Consider the following 20,715-nt stretch of genomic DNA (forward strand, 5'->3'; position numbering starts at 1 on the left):
GACTTGGTTTCTTACCATGCCATATCTCATACGGTGTGGTAGGAACGGATTTAGAGGGAACTCTATTCAATAAATAAATCGCTGTGAGTAAGGCATCTCCCCAAAGGAACATAGGTAAATCAGTGAAGCTCATCATGGACCTGACCATATCCAATAGGGTCCGATTTCTCCTCTCTGACACCCCGTTGAGTTGAGGTGTACCCGGAGGTGTCCATTGTGAGACTATGCCGTTTTCTTTGAGATAGTCTCGGAATTCCCCACTAAGGTATTCTCCTCCCCGATCTGATCGAAGAGCCTTAAGAGGTTTTCCAGTTTGTTTTTCTACTTCATTCTTGAACTCTTTGAACTTTTCAAAAGATTCAGACTTGTGTCTCATAAGATACACATACCCATACCGTGAATAATCATCGGTAAAGGTAATGAAGTAAGAATAACGTCCCCTGGCTAGCACATCGAATGGGCCACATACATCTGTATGTACTAGGGTAAGTATTTCAGTGGTCCTCTCCCCATGTCCTACAAAGGGTAGTCTAGCCATCTTTCCTTGAAGACAGGACTCGCAAACTGGATATGACTCGGAAGTCAATGAACCTAAAAGCCCATCTTTATCCATTTTGTTCATTCTATCTTCTCCAATATGGCCAAGTCTGAGGTGCCACAAATATTTTTGGTTTATCTCATCTCTGGATCTTTTGGATCCTTTGGCACTCACATCTTGCTCGGTAACATTCACAGATACATCCATATGTAAATGGTAGAGACTGTCAATCATAAAACCACGTGCGACTATTTTATTTCTCAAATAAATAGAACAGCAGTCTTTGTCAAATGTAAAAACATGACCTTCCTGTGCTAGACATGAAACAGAAATCAAATTTCTGCTAGCAACAGGTACATAATAGCAGTCTCTAAGTATTAAACTAAATCCAGACGGTAGTCGCAGATGGTAGGTGCCCACAGCCACAGCAGCAACTTTTGCCCCGTTGCCAACCCGAAGGGTTACCGCACCTTCCGCCAGCCTTCTACTTTCTTTTAGACCCTGCATGGTAGTGCACAAATGAGCACTAGAACCAGAATCTATAACCCAACTAGAAGTAGAAGAAACCGTTAGATTAGTTTCAATAATGAGCAAGTCTATACCTTCTGAAGGTGTGTCACCTTTCTTGTTCTTCAGGCTCTCGAGGTAGGAAGGACAGTTTCTCTTCCAGTGGCCTTCGACATTGCAGTGGAAACATTTTCCTTTGTCGTTAGCCTTTTTCTTTTGAACTTCCTTCTTTGGCTTCTTGTCTTTCTTCTGCTTCTTTGCAGGCTTCTTTTTCTTCCAAGTAGACTTTCTCTTGGAACCAGAAGTCAACTCAGCAGCGAGGACATTGCCCCTTGAACCTTTCAAGGCTCCCTCAGCAGTTACCAACATGTTGATTAGTTCAGTCTTAGTGCATTCAATCTTATTCATGTGGTAGTTTACTATAAACTGACCAAATGAATCAGGAAGTGACTGTAGGATCAAATCCACTTGCAATTCCTTGTGCATGTCCATACCGAGCTTCTCAAGCTCCTCTAGGTCCTTAATCATGGTCAGACCGTGATCATGGACAGACTGCCCTTCGCGCATCTTCGCTTTGAAAAGCCTCTTGGACACTTCAAAACGAGCTGTGCGACTCTGCTCACCATACAACTCTTGTAGGTGTGCCAGTATGTCCCTAGCAGTCTTTATATTTTCATGCTGGCATTGGAGTTCATTAGACATAGATGCCATCATATAGCATTTTACTCTAATGTCATCATCCAACCACTTTTTATGCATCTCACGCTGAACATCAGTGGGACGTGCTGGTAATGTGGGGATATCTGAATCGAGTATATAGCCTATCTTCTCACAGTCCAAAACTATTTTGAGATTTCTAAGCCAGTCCTTGTAATTGGTTCCGGTCAGTCGGTTGGTCTCAAGAATACGGGTCAAAGGGTTTGAAGCCGACATTGTATCTGCAGAGAGTAAAGATTCTAGTTAGACTTTTGTACTTGATCCTAATCTGTCCTAAGGTCTTTTAGAACAAATGTGACTCCCACTATTTTCTCGAATTCCTCACACTCCCCTGGTAGGAAAACGGAAATCCCACACGACTAGGGTTTCTAGTGGGTACTGCGGTCCCACCAATTCACATGCCACCTCACCTAACAGTTATTGGTGACACATAGATGGATGAGTGTACAACTCTTGTACAATGCTTCTCAAGCATGTTGCAGTGCAACTTGGTCTCTAAGCCATGAAGACCTCACCTAACAGTTATTGGTCCCATTTCTTAGTTAAGTCTGACCCACCGTATAACCGTAGGAATAAAGTCGTCATTGGGTCCTCACCTAACAGTTATTGGTGCCCAACCCCACCTTTACCCTACAACATCTCATGTCTATAGAGAGGTCCAGCCCCCCAATGCAACTTGACCACTGTATCCAGCCGAGACAAGTCAACATCAGAAAGGCCTTAGCAGCTCTACTACAGTGGAAGACCTATTGACTTAATATTGGTTAATCAGGTCTTAGTGTTTGCAACTTGAGCCTTTCATAAGAGGTAATTGAACAATTGGCCAGGTAAGCAGGTGGGAGGCTCCCCTTACTCAGAGAGTAAGGTCCTAATTAAGTAACCACCTTTCATGCTTTCCTAGACACCAATTAGATCAATTAATCTAATATGACTTGCTCATGTCGGTTCACTCTCGACTTGATTGAGGAGGTTTTAATTTAGGTCTCAATTTGGTTTGCTACATCACATGTAGACCTATCTACCCGACTCTCATTCACATCACATGCAAACGGCGCATTGCAGGCAGTTATAATCGCGGCATCAAATTAAAGCTAAACTTTAACTAGGTGATGATCATGGATTCTAATTAGGTCGTATTACAAGCACATGCACATCAATCGATCAAGTGGTCTTCAACTCTTGAATTGGATCCAAGCTTCCTTGATTCGATCCTTGATCAACTCTTGATCCCATCGCCATCAACCGCTTAGACCCCTGTTCATCTCATGCATCGTCTTCGACTTGATCGTTGATGTACATCACATCACAGAAATACAACCAGATGTAAAATAAAAATAAAAATAATTTACATCTCCTTTTAGGAGGCACGCAGGCCTCTCAAAACATCAAATAAGATGCATGCAAGCATCTGAAAAATTACATGACATCGCAGATCACATCGCAGGTCATTACATTTGATACCAAAAGGGGTTGAATCCTATGATCATCACCGTATGCTACAATTATAATTTCAGATCTGAAAACTAACTGATTATATCATGACATAGGTCGCTGATCATGCTAATCATGATTCTAAACTTTGTAATCCCATTAACAATGCAATTAGAATCATCTTTTTATCACATAAAAATCAGCATGTAAAAAATCAGCACCCCTGAAAAAATCTGCATGCAGAATTTTTCAGCATGCATGATCATTTAATTTTCAGATCTAATATGCCTTTAGATATTTAATTCTTACCTTAATCTACGAAGCCTAGGCTCTGATACCACTGTTGGGAACCCGCCCATGCCGCTGATATTTCAAAAATTTTTCAGATGGCAGCGGAATCGGCATACACGGGTTCGACGTTCATCGCATGAACGCTTGTTTCGAGACCTTTCGTAATTAGGTAAGAATTAAAGCTTTTAAAACAATAGGAAGATCAAATCTTCACCTTGCGCGGGTAGACGATCACCGCGAATCTGAATTCGTGGTTATGGGAGAGGGTTCGCTTGAAGCCGTTCAAACGTCCGGCCTCTACGGGTATCCACACGAAGTAGAGAACCGATCAAAGCTTTCTTGTCTTCCCGGGGTGCTAGCTCCCTTGCAAAGACTCCTTTGATGGCTGATCTCTTCTCTTTCTTTCAACTCTTGAAAGTGCTTGAGAGGAGGAAGAAGAAGGTTGAAGAAGAGGAAGAAGAAGAATCCCCACGCAGCCTTCTTTCTTTTCCCTGCGTTGGAAGGAAGAAGGGAGGAAGAGGATGCCGCCAACCTTTGGCCTTGGTCTTCCTTGCTTGCGGCTGATCACAAGAAGAGAGGAGAGGGAGGCTCACGGCAAGGAGAAGGAGGAGTTCTTCTATGCCTAGGGCGCCGGCCTCACACCTCCTTTTATAGCCATCTAGGGTTCCTACTAAGTAGGAACCCTAGACGTCTTTCCAAAGAGGGGGCGCCGGCCCCCTCTCTTGTGCCGCACCAATGGATCAAGGGGGAGGGGCTTGCGCCCCTCCCTCTTGGTAAACCCTAGTCCACATTAGGGTTTGCATTGCCCTAATGTGGTCAAGCCCTAATCCTATTAGGTTTAGCCCAAGGGTGAACCAATGGATCCAATCTAGGTAAGTCCTAATCCAATTAGAACTTGAATCAATTTTGACTCAATTGAACTCTTCAATCCTAATCCAATTAGGAGTCTTATTGATTCATTAGATTAATAATTAATTGTGACTTAAGAAACCCTAATCCATATTAGGATGTATTTAGTCCTAATCCAATTAGGATTAGATTTGAATCCGAAGTCCTAATCCAATTAGGATTCCTAGGAATCCTACTCCAAGTAGGAATCCAATTTTAATTCAAAATTCCTAATCTCATTAGGATTGTAGGAATCCTATTCCAAGTAGGAATTCCAGTCCTATTCCAACTAGGATTCCCAGCCCTAATCCAATTAGGACTCTAGGAATCCCTTCCGAAGTAGGATTTGTGTTTAAGTCTAATTAATTAATTCCCTTTGTTTCTTCTTCAACTTCTTATCAATCAAATTGATTTCTTGTGATTCCTAATCACGATTTCAACCATCGGATCGGTCAATACTTCTAGTGTGTGTGACCCCATAGGTTCTATTCTGACTGGTAGTGAGATATATTGTGATCTCTATCACTATATCATTGAAAACTCCTTTCAATGGGTTGGAACGATTCCAACTCAACTCATTAGGGTTTATCGATCATCAAGATAATCCCTATAAGTCCCACCATCCACCAGTGACACCTAGCAGCATGTAGTGGCTACCCAGCAGAATGGAATGATGAACCTCTAGGTGCAGTTAACATGTGATACAGTCCTACTATCGTGGATCCCTACAGGACGGAGGTCATGGACAACTCGTCAAACCCCATCGTCTGTCATATGTCAAGATTTATTTGACTCGAGTTCGATAGTGAAAAACTCTTTCTCCACTGTGTATACTGCCCCGGCCGAGGTCTTACGAACTCAGTCTTATAAATCACATAGGATCTCTCCTTATCTATCAAGGTCGATAGATTCCATATAGGTGCATACCCTACTCCTACAGTGAACTTACTGCAGCCAATCTACACTGCATGGACCCATATGGCTAGAGACCATGTATGTGTGCAGTCAAACTACAATAACCTCACTGTGAGTAGCCGAAGCACCGCAGGTCAAAGGACCAGTCACACTACTGCAACATCAAGCAAGTCACTGACGAGTGGATAGACATCCAAGTGACTTCTTGTATTGGTCACGCTCAGTACCCTTGTTCTCTAACAAGCACCTGCACTATCACTTCAGTGTCCCTACACTGTGGACTCAAGTCTCGTCCATCCAGAAGGAGAGTGATCTGTGCACTGATCGGATCGATCACCGTCCTCGTGATGATCCTTTGATCAGGAGCATTTAGAAATTAATCACCAATGATACATGGCTCAAATTCTCAACTCTTGAGAATATGTATCATCATCTTATTAATTTCTTGGACGATTCATAGACACATAAACAATATGAATGAAAAAGATGCCTTTTATTTATTCAATAATAAATAGTCAAGTACAAAATTATGTCCCTAGAATCAACAATGTGTCAGCCAAATTGGCTTCTAGGGCATACATCTAACATTAGTATGTAGATGTGAGATGGATTTCTGTTCTGGATACTGGCCAGCATTTACATGATCAGTGTGGTGTATTATCCTGCATATGCATGTGACAGTAGGGAGTTGTTGCTGGTTCGCCTGGGGCGTAAAACCCACCTTCCGACAGCTGTCTAGCATTTACATTATCGATATGGTGTCTTATCCTGCATATGCATGTGACAGTAGGGAGTTGTTGCTGGTTCGCCTGGGGCGTAAAACCCACCTCCCGACAGCTGTCTAGTGATGATTTACATATTGGTGTGGTGTCATATTCGATATATGCATATGGCAGTAGGGAGTTGTTGCTGGTTCGCCTGGGGCGTAAAACCCACCTCCCGATAGCTGTCTAGTGATGATTTCAGCATATTGACACCTGATTTGTATGTTCCAGCATTATGATCTGTTGAGCATATTCATGAGTAGCATATATGTTTACTTGATTATTCCATATATGCTTCAGATGAGTTGATATTGATTGTGGTGATATTGATGATTTACTCCATATTCTCTATGTTGAGATCATGTTCATCTTGTTATTGATCTTGAGATTTCATCTCGAGCCATGATTATATTCTGTCTCATGTGCATAGTACTCTCTACTCCACTCACTGAGTATTTATATACTCACTCTCCAGTTTGATATTTTTGATTGCAGGGCAGGTATTGTATAGAGAGGAGCAGGGTTAGAGATTGCCTGCTAGCTGTGCCGCTCCATAGTATAGTATAGTATAGTATAGTATAGTATAATGTAGTTAGAGGTTTATTCCCTTTTGGTGTATTATAAACCTTCTGTTGTATTTAGTGTATAGTTACAGTCATAGATCCTGTTGTGGATATGGGTTTGACCATGGATAGAATGGGAACCAGATTTTTATACAGTTGAGTTATATGCCTGTGATGATGTATTGATATATATTGTCCAGGTTCGTTATGTGACAGGTTATGTGATTGCTGCTCTGACAGGTAGCGTTTTGTATGTAATGAGATAATCCTGACAGGTCACCATAGGAAAGGTGATCATTTTGTGCATGCATCATGCCAAAATTTTCAGAATTTATTGATGATTAATAGGTAGTAGGGTTCTACGTGGTGGCTGGTGGCCTTATGCCTACCCGCACCCTAGGACCGTCGCGGCGGCCCGCCGGGAACAGGGCGGGGGTCGTGACAGAGGTGGTATCAGAGCAAAGGTTAAACAAGAGTCCTGTCAGAGCAATAGGGTGAGTCAGGATTAAGTATAGGATTATACTATGGAGCATAGGATTTTTCTGTATATTCATTTATGAGTCATTTACAATTCAGTAAAATATATTATGGCTCTGTGTAACGACTGCCCTCTCTTTTTGACTCTTTTAGAGACATATAAAGAATACTTCCAAGGAAAATGGAGCCAGATATAGCATTGGATGCGGGTTCTGCACATGTCGAGCCCCAAATAGAAAAATCTCCTCCTGCTGATAGACGGAGGGTTGATGATCAAGGAGAGGTAGGAAGTAGAGATGCATTGATGGAACAGTTACTGGCGGAGAATCAGGCTCTGAGGGAGCAGATTGCTCGGGGGAAATCTCCTGCCCCGTCAGTAGTATCCATCCCACCTCCTGTAGCTGTGCCAAGAAGTTTGGCCAGGCGGGCTCTAGATGATGAGGGGATTACTGTACAGGAATTTCTGAGGCTCAGAACTCCAGAGTTTAAGGGGGAAGAAGGTGAAGATCCTCAGAGATTCCTGGAGGAGACTGAAAAGATGATACGGAGACTGCCCTGTTCTGATGCAAGGGCAATAGAACTTGTAGGGCTCACAATGAAAGAAGATGCCTGGGACTGGTACCAGAGGCATGTGGAGGACAGATTGTACAGTAGTAATCCTCCAACCTGGGAAGAGTTCAGGCAAGCAGTGATGGATGAGTTCTTGTCTCCAGCTGAGAGGCAAAATCGGGCTCTTCAGTTTGAGAGGCTGAAGCAGATGCCCGGAATGAGCGTATCTGAGTACGCTCGTGAGTTTACTAGATTGGGGAAGTATGCTCCTTACATCATCCCCACTGAAGCTGCCAGGATAGAAAGATTCAGGCGGGGCCTGATTTCCCCGCTTTATAATGCGGTGTTGGCAGTAGAGGTCCCCACCTTGTCTAGGCTGATAGATAAAGCAAAACAGTGGGAGACCAGAAACAAAGAGGAAAGAGCTGAAAGAGAACAGAGAAAAATGAATGTGGGGAAGGAGCAAAGCAGTAGGGGTAGATCTGAGGGAGTAGATCTCTCGGAGGGCCCGACGGAGCAGTCTGTACGCTCAGCTCCACCTGCCCCACGTAAGAGGAAGTGGAGGGAAAGAGGTCAATCACAAGATACTTTTCTACCATCAGTACCTCGTCCTCCAGTCACTATGGCTAGAACTGAATCTAGGTTCCAATCATGGCCAGTGTGTGGCATGTGTGGGAAGCAGCACCCTGGCAGATGCAGAATGGGTCAGGGAGTGTGCTACAGATGTGGACAGCCGGGTCATTTTGCCAGAGAATGCCCGCAGGGTGCCACCCAGCAGTTTGTGCCTTTAACATCCTACCCTTCTGTGCAGATGGACAGGCCTAGTAGTAGGGAGCCTGTAGGCAGAGGCAGAGGTCAAGCACAAACATCACAGCAGAGTGCTGGACCATCTCAACTGTCAGCTCCAGTAGGCAGAGGGCAAGGAAGGGTGTTTACGGTAAATCCACAAGAGGCACAGGCATCGAATGCAGCTGTGACAGGTATGCTCCTCATTGATAAGATTAAAGCTAGAGTGTTATTTGATTCTGGAGCTACCCATTCATTTGTATCCCCTTATTTTGCTAAAAAGTTAGCTTAGGATAAGATATTAATGCATATTTCCTTAGCTATTAGTACACCTGTAGGGGATAGTATAAAAGCGAAGTATGTGTATCCTACCTGTGTGGTAGAAATAGAAGGTAAAACACTTCCAATTTATTTGATTCCCAATACCACACCGAGCAGAATATGAAGAGTAGATATACTCATCCCTTTGAGTAATCAGGTAATTTACTCTTTTAAATTCGAGGACGAATTTTATATAAGGGGGGGAGGATGTAATAACCCCAAAATATTTTTTTTTTATATAAAAAAGGATAGAATAGTCATTTAAAATTGATATGAGGGGTAAAATTGGAAGGAATCAAAAGATAATGGCATAGTTGTAGATATGTTGAAGTGTTAGGGGCAAAATGGGAATTTAATAATATTAAACAAAGGTGAATAGTGCTTTGATTTGACTTAAATGGGGGTTGTCTGGCGGTGGGTTGGCTGAGAAGAGGGAATTGAGACAGAGAGGGAGAGGAGGTCTCAGGCGTGGAAACACAGAGAGAGGGAAAAAGAGAAGAAGAAGAAAAAGAAGAAGAAGAAGAAGAAAGAGGGAGGGGATTCGAGGTGCAAGGAAGCTCCGGTTGCGCTGCCAGCTGAAGGGAAAAGTGTAGATCTCCTTCCCTTCTACGCAAGGACTCAAGTTTCACAAGAAGAAAAAGGTAAATATCCGTCTCTATCTAGTCTTTTGATGACATTAGGCTATACAAAGGGTGGATATAGTCTAGAGGGGTCGGATAAGGGTTGTAGAGGTGGTTAAAAGAGGAAGAATCGGATTTGAACAAATTTTTCCGGCACTACGGAAAAACTGTGTCGAAGTCCCAACTTCGGCGAATTATTTAGGGGGTCAAACGGCCTCCGATGATGATGCATGTTATCTCTTTGGAATCCTCTATGAGTGTAGAATGTTAGGTAAAACTTTCATCAAATTTGGAGTCCTGGAAGTGGATCAAAACCGGGATGAAGTAACCCACTATCAGTTCGGGTTACTGTTCATCCGGGTGGAAAATAAGGGATTTCATGCCATAATAGGGTATTAAGCCTAGATTAGGCTAAGGGAGACCTTGTACTCGTGCAAGGGAGTCCCTAATACACATAAATGGTGAGTTAATTAATTAAAAAGAAAAAGAAGAAAGAAAAGAAAAGATTTAGGGAACGGGAGAGTTGAATCAATTAAATTTCTCCATGTTATAATTGGCACGTAGATTATGACCCTTGATACAGGACTAAATGTATTATAAATGCATGTCACAGTTGGGCAAGAAGCTAGGGAACAAGAGGAAGAAGTTCCCCACTGCCTGCTGTAGATTTTTGGAGGCGTATCAGAGTTGTGCCGGATTGACAGGTGAGTGGGAGTCATGTACTTTGCACCATGAGCATTCTTAATTCATTTTCATGAATGTCGCCAAGTGTGAATTGATTCCACTTGTGCATATTGACTGATATTGTAGTAGATTCCTCTATAATCTTGATTCTCCATGCTTGATTATTCTGTACATGCATTTGAGGGAACATTGAGAGGAATTACGAGGGGTTGATGAGTAATCAAATTGATTCCGAATTGTGAAATGATTTCTTTTGTAAATTGATTTCATTTCCTCTATTTCAAAGATTTGTAGAGCCTTTTTAGTGGTATATTGAGTTGTATTGCACTTCTTTGACCCTCACTCCCAAACCTGATGTTAGTTTATGATTGGGTCGGAGTCGAGTGAGTGGTAGTCTTAATTATGCTCCTTTTAATAGAGTATTGGGAGGGTGCATTATGGCATTCATGCATGGCTTGACAGTATCTGCAGGACACCTATAGTCGATGGGGTTGAACATCGGCCTTTGTGCACATAGTAGCCTTCTGGGTGGGCGGAGCCCAGTCCCTTCCTAGGGGGGGACACGGCCCTAGGCGTAGGATCGGCCGGTCCTACGACTTATATTCTGCTTGCCGCCGGGCATAGTAAGACCCCGCGAGGTGCAGTATGGCTTTCCGCGGATGTAGAATTCCCGCGAGGTGCCGTTTAGTATGTAGATGTGAGATGGATTTCTGTTCTGGATACTGGCCAGCATTTACATGATCAGTGTGGTGTATTATCCTGCATATGCATGTGACAGTAGGGAGTTGTTGCTGGTTCGCCTGGGGCGTAAAACCCACCTTCCGACAGCTGTCTAGCATTTACATTATCGATATGGTGTCTTATCCTGCATATGCATGTGACAGTAGGGAGTTGTTGCTGGTTCGCCTGGGGCGTAAAACCCACCTCCCGACAGCTGTCTAGTGATGATTTACATATTGGTGTGGTGTCATATTCGATATATGCATATGGCAGTAGGGAGTTGTTGCTGGTTCGCCTGGGGCGTAAAACCCACCTCCCGATAGCTGTCTAGTGATGATTTCAGCATATTGACACCTGATTTGTATGTTCCAGCATTATGATCTGTTGAGCATATTCATGAGTAGCATATATGTTTACTTGATTATTCCATATATGCTTCAGATGAGTTGATATTGATTGTGGTGATATTGATGATTTACTCCATATTCTCTATGTTGAGATCATGTTCATCTTGTTATTGATCTTGAGATTTCATCTCGAGCCATGATTATATTCTGTCTCATGTGCATAGTACTCTCTACTCCACTCACTGAGTATTTATATACTCACTCTCCAGTTTGATATTTTTGATTGCAGGGCAGGTATTGTATAGAGAGGAGCAGGGTTAGAGATTGCCTGCTAGCTGTGCCGCTCCATAGTATAGTATAGTATAGTATAGTATAGTATAATGTAGTTAGAGGTTTATTCCCTTTTGGTGTATTATAAACCTTCTGTTGTATTTAGTGTATAGTTACAGTCATAGATCCTGTTGTGGATATGGGTTTGACCATGGATAGAATGGGAACCAGATTTTTATACAGTTGAGTTATATGCCTGTGATGATGTATTGATATATATTGTCCAGGTTCGTTATGTGACAGGTTATGTGATTGCTGCTCTGACAGGTAGCGTTTTGTATGTAATGAGATAATCCTGACAGGTCACCATAGGAAAGGTGATCATTTTGTGCATGCATCATGCCAAAATTTTCAGAATTTATTGATGATTAATAGGTAGTAGGGTTCTACGTGGTGGCTGGTGGCCTTATGCCTACCCGCACCCTAGGACCGTCGCGGCGGCCCGCCGGGAACAGGGCGGGGGTCGTGACATCATGAAACTTGGGAAAAATTTAGAGACTTACTCCGAAAATGCCCGCATCATCAAATACCCAAATGGCAATTAGTGCAATGTTTCTATGACGGGTTGTCTGAACGAAACCGTCAGATGGTTGATCTTCTTGTGGGGGTACTTTCATGCTCAAAAGTGAACATGAGGCATGGCAATTGTTTGAGAACCTTAATGAAAATTCCCTTCACCATGCCTCCTCCGCTCGTCAAGCACCCCCGAGTTCTCAAAGAAAAGGAACCATATTTGAAGTTAGCCAGTCCATAGGTCTATCTGAGAAAGTGGATGCATTATCCCACAAATTGGACCAGCTAATGTCTAGAGAACAGCTTGTAAACTTTCATCAAGTACAAGTATGTACTCTCTGTTCTAGCCCATCTCACACTGTTTTTGAGTGTCCTTCGGCAGCACAATTCCCCGAATTCGTGCAAGAACAAGTAAATGCTGCCCAAACACAGTCCCGACCGGGTAATGATCCATATTCTAACACTTATAACCCGGGGTGGCGCAACCATCCGAATTTTTCTTGGAAGCAGCAGACTTCCAGTACTTCCCAGCCTTATTCCCAAAACTTTCAACCATACCAGACTGTTAATCCCTACCGTCCTTCGACTCAATTTCAACACACTCCCCCAGCACCCCAAAGAAACACAGCCTTTGAGGAGAAAGTGTTGACCTCCCTTCAAGGTTTGGAAACCATTACACAATTGGTGCACTCTCACACGCAATCTATCGCCAAGCTAGAATCCCAAATGGGGCAACTAGCTAATGCACTGAACAAGCGAGAGGAAGGAAAGCTTCCAAGCCAACCAGTGAGTAATCCTAGGGGACAATACATGGCTCAAGAAAATCAACCGAATACAATTCATCATGAACAGGCCAATGCTTTGACTACCCTAAGGAGTGGACGTGTAGTAGACAATAAGATTGGGGAGGGTAACAATAAAGAAGGTAAAAAGGAAGAGCAAAATGTATCACATGACAATCCAAAACCTTCTTCTTCTTCAGCTCTTCCAGCTTCGGCCAAAACTCACATCCCGAAGGCCCCATTTCCTGATGCTCTCAATTCACCCTCTCCCTTTGGCAAAAAAGAAACTTCACTAGAGGAGATGATGGAGGTTTTCAAACAAGTCAAAATCAACCTCCCACTTCTTGATGCTATTAGACAAGTTCCATCTTATGCCAAATTTCTCAAAGACCTTTGTACACAGAAACGAAAATCTAGGACTCATGTGCCTAAAAAGGTCTTCCTGACTGAACAAGTAAGCTCCATCCTTCAGCACAAAACCCCTCCTAAGTTCAAAGATCCTGGTGCCCCTACCATCTCTTGTGTGGTAGGAGACAATCCTATTGATCGAGCATTATTAGATCTAGGGGCGAGTGTTAACCTCCTTCCTTATTCAGTCTATGAAAAGTTCGGATTAGGTGAATTGAAGCCTACCTCGGTGTCCCTACAGTTGGCTGATCGATCTGTTAAAATACCACGAGGAACAATTGAAGATGTCCTAGTCAAGGTCGACAAATTTTATTTTCCAGTCGATTTCATCATCCTTGATATGGAACCTGTGCCCAATCTTAAGAAACAGATCCCCATAATTCTTGGTCGTCCCTTTCTAGCCACAGCCAATGCATGTATTAACTGTAGAACTGGGGTGATGAATATATCCTTTGGAAATATGAAGGTTAAGTTAAATATATTTCATGCCTCTGATCAACCCGCAAAGGAAGTTGAGTGCTTCCTAATAGATAAAATGGGCGATCTTCCTTATATTTTAGCAGATGACCCTCTGAAAACACGCTTGACCCATTTTGACGTTACTATAGAAAAGGCCATAGAAGCAGTCAACTCTGTGCCCGACAATCAGTTTCCCATGAATTTTCTTCCTTGGAGAACCCCGCATGAACCTGGTATGATTTGATAAGGATGCACTGCGTCTGGCTGAAGACGTTAAACTTAGCGCTTGTTGGGAGGCAACCCAATTTTCATAGGTTATTTTTGCATATTTTCTTGTCGCATTTTTTTTATTTTCCTAACAGGATCCCTCATATTACTGATGCAACCACGGTAAAATGCTTTTATCCTCCATATGCATCATATTTTCGTCCAAAATAAAAAAAATATATAACAATAAAAATAATAATATAATATTCAAAAAAAAAACATTGAGGACAATGTCTGATCTAGGTTGGGGGGTATAGGATTCGAATTTTTCGCATTTTCACATTTTTAAGTGAATTTCAAAAAAAAAAGTGAATTTCAAAAAAAAAAAAAAAAAACCTAATTTCTATGCTTTAGTGCTGAAATGATAAACATACAAAGTATATAAAATCTAAAAGGCCCAATAACTAGTCAGGAGTAAGTCAATTTGAGTTCTTTTTATTAAAAGTTCTTTTAGTGAGTTGTAAGATAATTTTCACTTTGGAATTTCACAACACACATGGCCTGCACTTCTAAGGATTAGGTTCAACATTATGTTGCTAAATCTAGTAGCAACCTTGAGTCCTGATGAATCATTCCTATCTAATTCACTATTATCCCATATTTATTGTTAAAAAAAAAAAGAGAGTGAATTTAGTCAGGTACATCGAAAAGGGCTACCTATCGTCAAAGGTCAGCGGGCTTGTAATGAGGAACCCGAGCATAGGTCCGTAGGGGAGTCTTGATGCCCAACACCTTACGCCATCTGGTGTGGGAGTGTTGACTGAGTGCTCGCTACACGGAGGAATCATTACAAGAGTAAAAGTGCGTAATTTATAAATCTCAAAAAAAAAAAAGAGAAAAAAAATATAATATTGACCTTGAAAAAGACGATAGTGTGAAAGCCGTCATTGTAGAAATTCGAATAAACTGGAATATTACAGATAAAGCCCATGAGGTATTAAAGTAAACATCCACAACTCTCGAAATCCTGCAAGATAGGATGATTTTGAATCAGTGATTAAGTCTTATCTGACCAATTCTTGGAAGCTACTAGTTTTAGCAGTATTTTGGAAAATCTAAAGCCTTAGCTTGTGTATGGTCCAGATATCACCAAGCACCCAAGTATAAATTAGCCTTACAACTCTCTAACGGAAACTTAATGACTTCAACTTAAGTTGCATCTTGACCTAGGATTTGGGCTGACTTAGTAATTAAAACTTTGTGTGCTTTTGAAATTCTTGGCACTTATGCATTTGAAATTAGATTTTATAAAATAAATTCTTTCGACTGCAGTTTGTGGGTATCTGAGCCGGAAACCCTCACGAGACAAAACTCGTCCACTAGGGCCACCTAGGGGTTTAAAGCCTTATTGCATACGGTAAATGCAATCGCGATTCCTGCGAAAGTGAGTTAGTTTTTTTTTTATTTTGCTCGAGGACTAGCAAAATGTAGGTTGGGGGGTGTGATAAGTGCTAAATAATGCATAAATTAATATCTTATTCATAGCACTTATCATTATTTTAATTGACATATTTGGTCAAGTTAACCATAAAAGATGTGCTACCCTCATCATTGCATTTTAATAATTATAAGAGGTGATTCGAGTTGATTTAATTATTTAATGATTAAGTCTAATGTGTGCAGGTCACGTCTGCAGCTGAACCTGTGCTTAGTAATTAATGCTCCAAGTTTGATCCCAGCTGTCCCATGTTGATCTCCCAATATCTTAGCTCACAGATCCGTTTCATTACTCTCCCAACTTCCTTATTTCTTTCAACATTGGGCTCAACAACCGACTCCCTTATTCCTTCCAAACCAAGTCCCTTCCCCATTTAAAAATAAAAAAATAAATAACACTCCAGCCTTCATTCGGACCCAAAACGGGACTAAGGAACATAACCACAACCCAGCATCCTCTTCCTTCGGGATAAAGCTCTAGCTCATCCCATCTTTTCCGTGATCACTTCCCAGCTCAGTCCTCCCGTATTTTCACGTCTAATCCTCCTAGCGGAACAACCTTGCATCCTTATCCCCTGTTTTGGAACAGAGTAACAGCCTATCCACGCTCATTTCAGCCGAGAACCTCTCACGTCCAAGCTTCCGTTTCTCTTCCAAAGAACAAACCCACCGATCCTCATCTTCTTCCGTGATTCACCCTAATCTACTCTCAACTGTGAGCAACATCCCTTCCGCATACAAAGCCCCAACGCATCTTCTCGTTGCTCCATTTCTTCCGGATCGATCCCAACTCCCCATCCGCGATCATCTCCCAGCATTTGTTAGCAACCCGAGCTTCACGTTTCTCCCTCCCGTTTGCGGATCAAGCCAGCCTCCATCTCTCTCCGCGTCTGGAAGCTAACAGCTCCACACTGATTCTCCATGAATCACGGATCCGATTCCATCATCCCAACTCCTCTGTTATCAGCCGAACTCCCATCCTCATACCGTTCAACAACCGAGATCCCAAAACCAAGCACAGCTCCCAGCTCACCAAACCAACCGAGTTCCGAAATCCTTTCAAACGCTCATGAGATAAGATCAAATCCCATGCATCATCCTCCCCTGTTTCAGCAACAAAACAAAGCCAACGGCAGCATCCACCGAATCTCCCGCGTCTGCAGTTCAAGGGATCAACTCCCAGTTCTTCCCAGCATCCGCAATACAAGGTTCATCAGCTATATTCCGTTCCCAACCTCTTCATCTCCGCTAGATCTCCTCCCAGCTTCCGCTAGATCCCGTTCGACAACCACCCACGGATAGCTCCTTCCGAACTCCCCTGCATTCACGAGATCCAAACAGAGTCATCCTCATCCCGCTATCAGCCGTGTCCACCGTTCACAGCTCCGAGATCTTCTCCAAATCCCAGCGTCTTCTTTCCTTCCGCGTCCGAGATTTTCTCCGCTGCATCCCAACGCAGATGAGCTCGGATCGGATTGATCCCAATCATCTGCGGTTCATCTCCCAGCCATCAACCGAATCCAAACCCCCAGCCGCGTTCTCCTCTTCCGAACCAAGCTAACCTTCTTTTGGATTAACCCCAACGTCCCATGATCCTCTCCAAGTCTCCTGCTCCCAGCCGAACAGAGCCACGTCGCCAGCCGCGTCCGAGATCCTCTCAGTCCACGTCCTCGCCATCCGAGCTCCAAGCAACCTCCTGCGACTTTGGCGGGATTCATCCTCATCTCAACCGAGAAGAGAGAAGGAGGGAGAGCCTATATAAAGAAGAGTTCTTCTCTTTCGGAGGCATGAATTCCCTCACAGGCCAATCCCACGGGAAGAAAGAAAAAGTAAAGGGAGAGAGTAGTTTGGTTATTTTGGGAATAACTTCCCATGTATATAAAAATATAAGATTGAAGTGCTGAGGGAGAAAGAAAGGGAGCTGATCATGAAGGAAGAGACGGGAGCCCGCTGCTGTGCTGCTGCTGCCGCCCACAACTTCATGGAAGGCTGATTTCTTCACTAGGGCTAGATGTAGCCCTAACAAAGGGCCAAGGGTTTTTATATTTTATTTATATTCTTGGAGTTGTATGAACTTATTGTTTATAATGGATATCTTCTTTTGAATCATATTTAATTTCTGTGATTTTAAGTATGATGTTCGTACAACTGTTCTTCATGATCACTCAGTAAATATAAGATAGTCCATGCTTAGGGAAGATGCGATGTGCTACCACCTTAGATTAGGGTAGACATTTCATGCCAACCGAAGATGGATTATGCCCAAATTACTTTTGTGAATTTTTATTTAAATGCTTATTAGGCTTGTAGCCAATTTGCATGTTTATCCAAGAATAAATTAAAATATAAATAACCCTTGTTCCGATATTAGTGGTGAATTCCTTGCCCTAGGTTCTCCCAAACTGATATCTTTTTAATTGCATTTTGCTTTATTAAAATTCCTTAGTTTAATTTTCTTCACCAACTCTTCCTTTTTAAATATTTTATTTTTTTAAAAGAAAAACAACTGTACCCCAATCCCTGTGGATCGATACCCGTAATCACTATCCTACTAGATACGTGCTATTGCGTGGTCTTTAAAGTTGACTATCACTACCATCAGGTTAGAATCAGACCCGGAGATGAGTGGAAAACTGCATTTAAAACTAAAGATGGTCTTTATGAGTGGTTAGTCATGCCATTCGGTCTGTCAAATGCTCCAAGTACTTTCATGAGACTGATGACTCAAGTACTACGACCCTTTATGGGGACATTTGTGGTCGTATACTTTGACGACATCCTTGTCTACAGCAGGACCAAAGAGGAACATTTAGATCATCTCCGCCAAGTTTTTCAAACCCTTAGGTCCGAAAGTCTGTTTGTCAACCTCAAGAAATGTGATTTCATGACCACACGTGTTACTTTCTTAGGTTTTGTTGTAACTCCAGACGGACTATTTGTGGATCCTGAAAAGGTAAGCGCGATCAAGAACTGGCCCGTACCCCAGAATGTTCATGAAGTTAGAAGTTTTCATGGATTAGCCACCTTTTACCGCAGATTTATCAAGGGATTTAGCACAATCATGGCACCCATCACAGACTGTATTCGAAAAGGAACCTTTGAGTGGACCAAAGCTGGTCGAGCTTTTGAAGAAATTAAGACTTTGATGACTAGTGCTCCTGTGTTGCGTCTTCCTGACTTTTCTAAAGCATTTGAAGTATCCTGTGACGCATCTGGAGTAGGAATTGGTGGAGTTCTTAGTCAAGACAAACATCATGTGGCTTATTTTAGCGAGAAACTAAATGAAGCCAAGCGTAAGTATTCCACCTACGATAAGGAATTCTATGCCATGGTCCAAACTCTCAAATTCTGGAGACACTACTTGCTGCCCCAAGAATTCATTTTGTATTCCGACCACGAAGCCCTTAGGTTCCTAGGTTCACAAAAGAAATTAAACTCTAGACATGGAAAATGGGTTGAATTTCTACAGTCATATACCTTTGTGCTAAAACACCGTGCTGGTGTGGACAATCGCGTTGCTGATGCACTATCCCGTAGAACGAATCTTTTATCAGTGGTTAGTGTTAAGATCACCGGGTTCGAGAAATTAAAGGAAGAATACGATGGTTGTCCAGATTTTGGAAAGATCGTATCTACACTCATACAAGGAACTTCTAAAGAGACTGGCGAATATACCCTTCAGGAGGGGTACCTCTTCAAAAATAATAAATTGTGTGTCCCGCATACCTCTGTTCGAGAATTTTTGATTTGGGAATTACACGCAGGAGGCTTGTCTGGTCATTTTGGGCGAAACAAAACCATTGAAGCAGTAGAACATCAGTTTTACTGGCCGAGTTTAAAACGAGATGTTGCTAAAGTTGTCGCTCAATGTCGAACCTGCGCTGTAGCCAAACAGCGAAAACAGAGCACTGGACTGTACACTCCGTTACCCGTACCCGACTGCCCATGGAAAGATGTCAGTATGGACTTTGTTTTAGGATTACCACGAACTGCTAAGCAACATGATTCCATCTTTGTGGTCGTCGATCGATTTTCTAAAATGGCTCATTTTCTTCCCTGTTCAAAGACTTTTGATGCGTCTCAAGTTGCCCGAATATATTTTAACGAAGTCGTTTGTTTACATGGGTTACCTGAGACCATTGTATCTGACAGAGATGTCAGGTTTGTCAGTTATTTTTGGAAGACTTTGTGGCACTTAATGGGGACAAAACTAAAATTTTCAACTGCATATCACCCCCAAACTGACGGCCAGACCGAAGTTGTAAATAGAAGTTTAGGTGATTTACTTCGGTGTTTAGTGGGCGAGAATATGAAAACTTGGGATCTCTTGTTGCCTAGAGCCGAATTTGCATATAATAGTTCTGTCAATAGGACTATTGGTATGAGTCCATTTGAAGTTGTTTATGGTCAGCATCCTAGGAAACTTGTAGATCTCATTCCATTACCCATACATTCTAGGACATCCGAGTCAGCTGAGTCATTTGCACAACATATTAGGGATCTGCATAAAGAAATTATTAAAAAAATAAATATCAGCAATCAAATTTATAAACAATTAGCAGATTCACATCGACGAGTATCTGATTTAGCTGAGGGCGATTATGTTATGATACGGATCCGACCTGAGCGGTTTCCTTCTGGAACCGTTAAGAAATTGCATGCATGAGGAGCGGGTCCTTTTGAAATTCTAAAGAAGATCGGGTCGAATGCATTTGTGGTAGATTTACCACCAGATTATGGTATCAGCTCTACATTTAATATCTCAGATCTGGTTAAGCATAAGAAACCAATAACGATACCTAAAGAGCCATTTGAGCCTGATCCATTCTTTGAGAGCGAACCCCCACCTGAGTGTCCACAGCCAAAGTTTACAAAGAAACACGATCGCATTGAGAGAATTCTGGACGAACAAATTATTTCTACCAGGAGGAAAGGATACCAAAGGTACCTGGTCCGTTGGCAAGGTCAGCCGGAATCTGATGACACATGGATAACTCGAGAAGAGCTGCAACAGATCGATCCTGACATCCTCGAGCAGTACCAGAGCCGGAGTAATTTTCATTCAACGGAGTCGAATTCTACTCAGCCCGAGAGAATTGGTGCGGACACCAGTCAGTCAGTATCCCTTTGGCTCGATTGTTAGAGCCGAGTCCGAGTCATACTTCATTTTGAGTCCAGTTACTTTTACTAGTCTACTTATTTTATTCCAGTTAATTCTATTTTGAGTCCTATTTGGTCAAGACAGTCAAGTCCTTGTATTTGGAATTTTGAGTCCAATGTAAGTTGCTCCAGCAAAAAAAAAAAAAAAAAAAAAAAGAAGAAAAAAAGAAAAGAGAGGCTCCTGTTCATCGTCCCTACTTTGGTTCCACTTCAGGGAAGGGGATTGTTGGCTGCATTCATG

The 20,715-nt window shown here is 42.3% G+C and overlaps 1 protein-coding gene across 1 annotated transcript; it reads left to right on the top strand.

Annotated features, from left to right (window-relative positions):
• The first annotated feature begins 847 nt into the window (after positions 1 to 847).
• Positions 848 to 11,911, top strand: LOC149768520 (uncharacterized). Its single transcript, XM_089930476.1, has 2 exons — positions 848 to 9,388; positions 9,981 to 11,911. The coding sequence occupies exon 1, from the start codon at positions 7,273 to 7,275 to the stop codon at positions 8,716 to 8,718; it is 1,446 nt and encodes a 481-aa protein (XP_089786602.1). The 5' UTR covers positions 848 to 7,272; the 3' UTR covers positions 8,719 to 9,388; positions 9,981 to 11,911.
• Positions 11,912 to 20,715: the final 8,804 nt, after the last annotated feature.

The sequence above is a fragment of the Phoenix dactylifera genome, chromosome 1, assembly GCF_051530095.1.
Source record: "Phoenix dactylifera cultivar Ajwa chromosome 1, Ajwa_hap1_PhDact_Kaust_v1.1, whole genome shotgun sequence".
NCBI classification, from domain to species: Eukaryota; Viridiplantae; Streptophyta; class Magnoliopsida; order Arecales; family Arecaceae; genus Phoenix; species Phoenix dactylifera.

Coding starts and splice junctions, on each gene's coding strand:
- LOC149768520 (XM_089930476.1), top strand. CDS start 7,273: ATGGAGCCAGATATAGCATTGGATGCGGGTTCTGCACATGTCGAGCCC.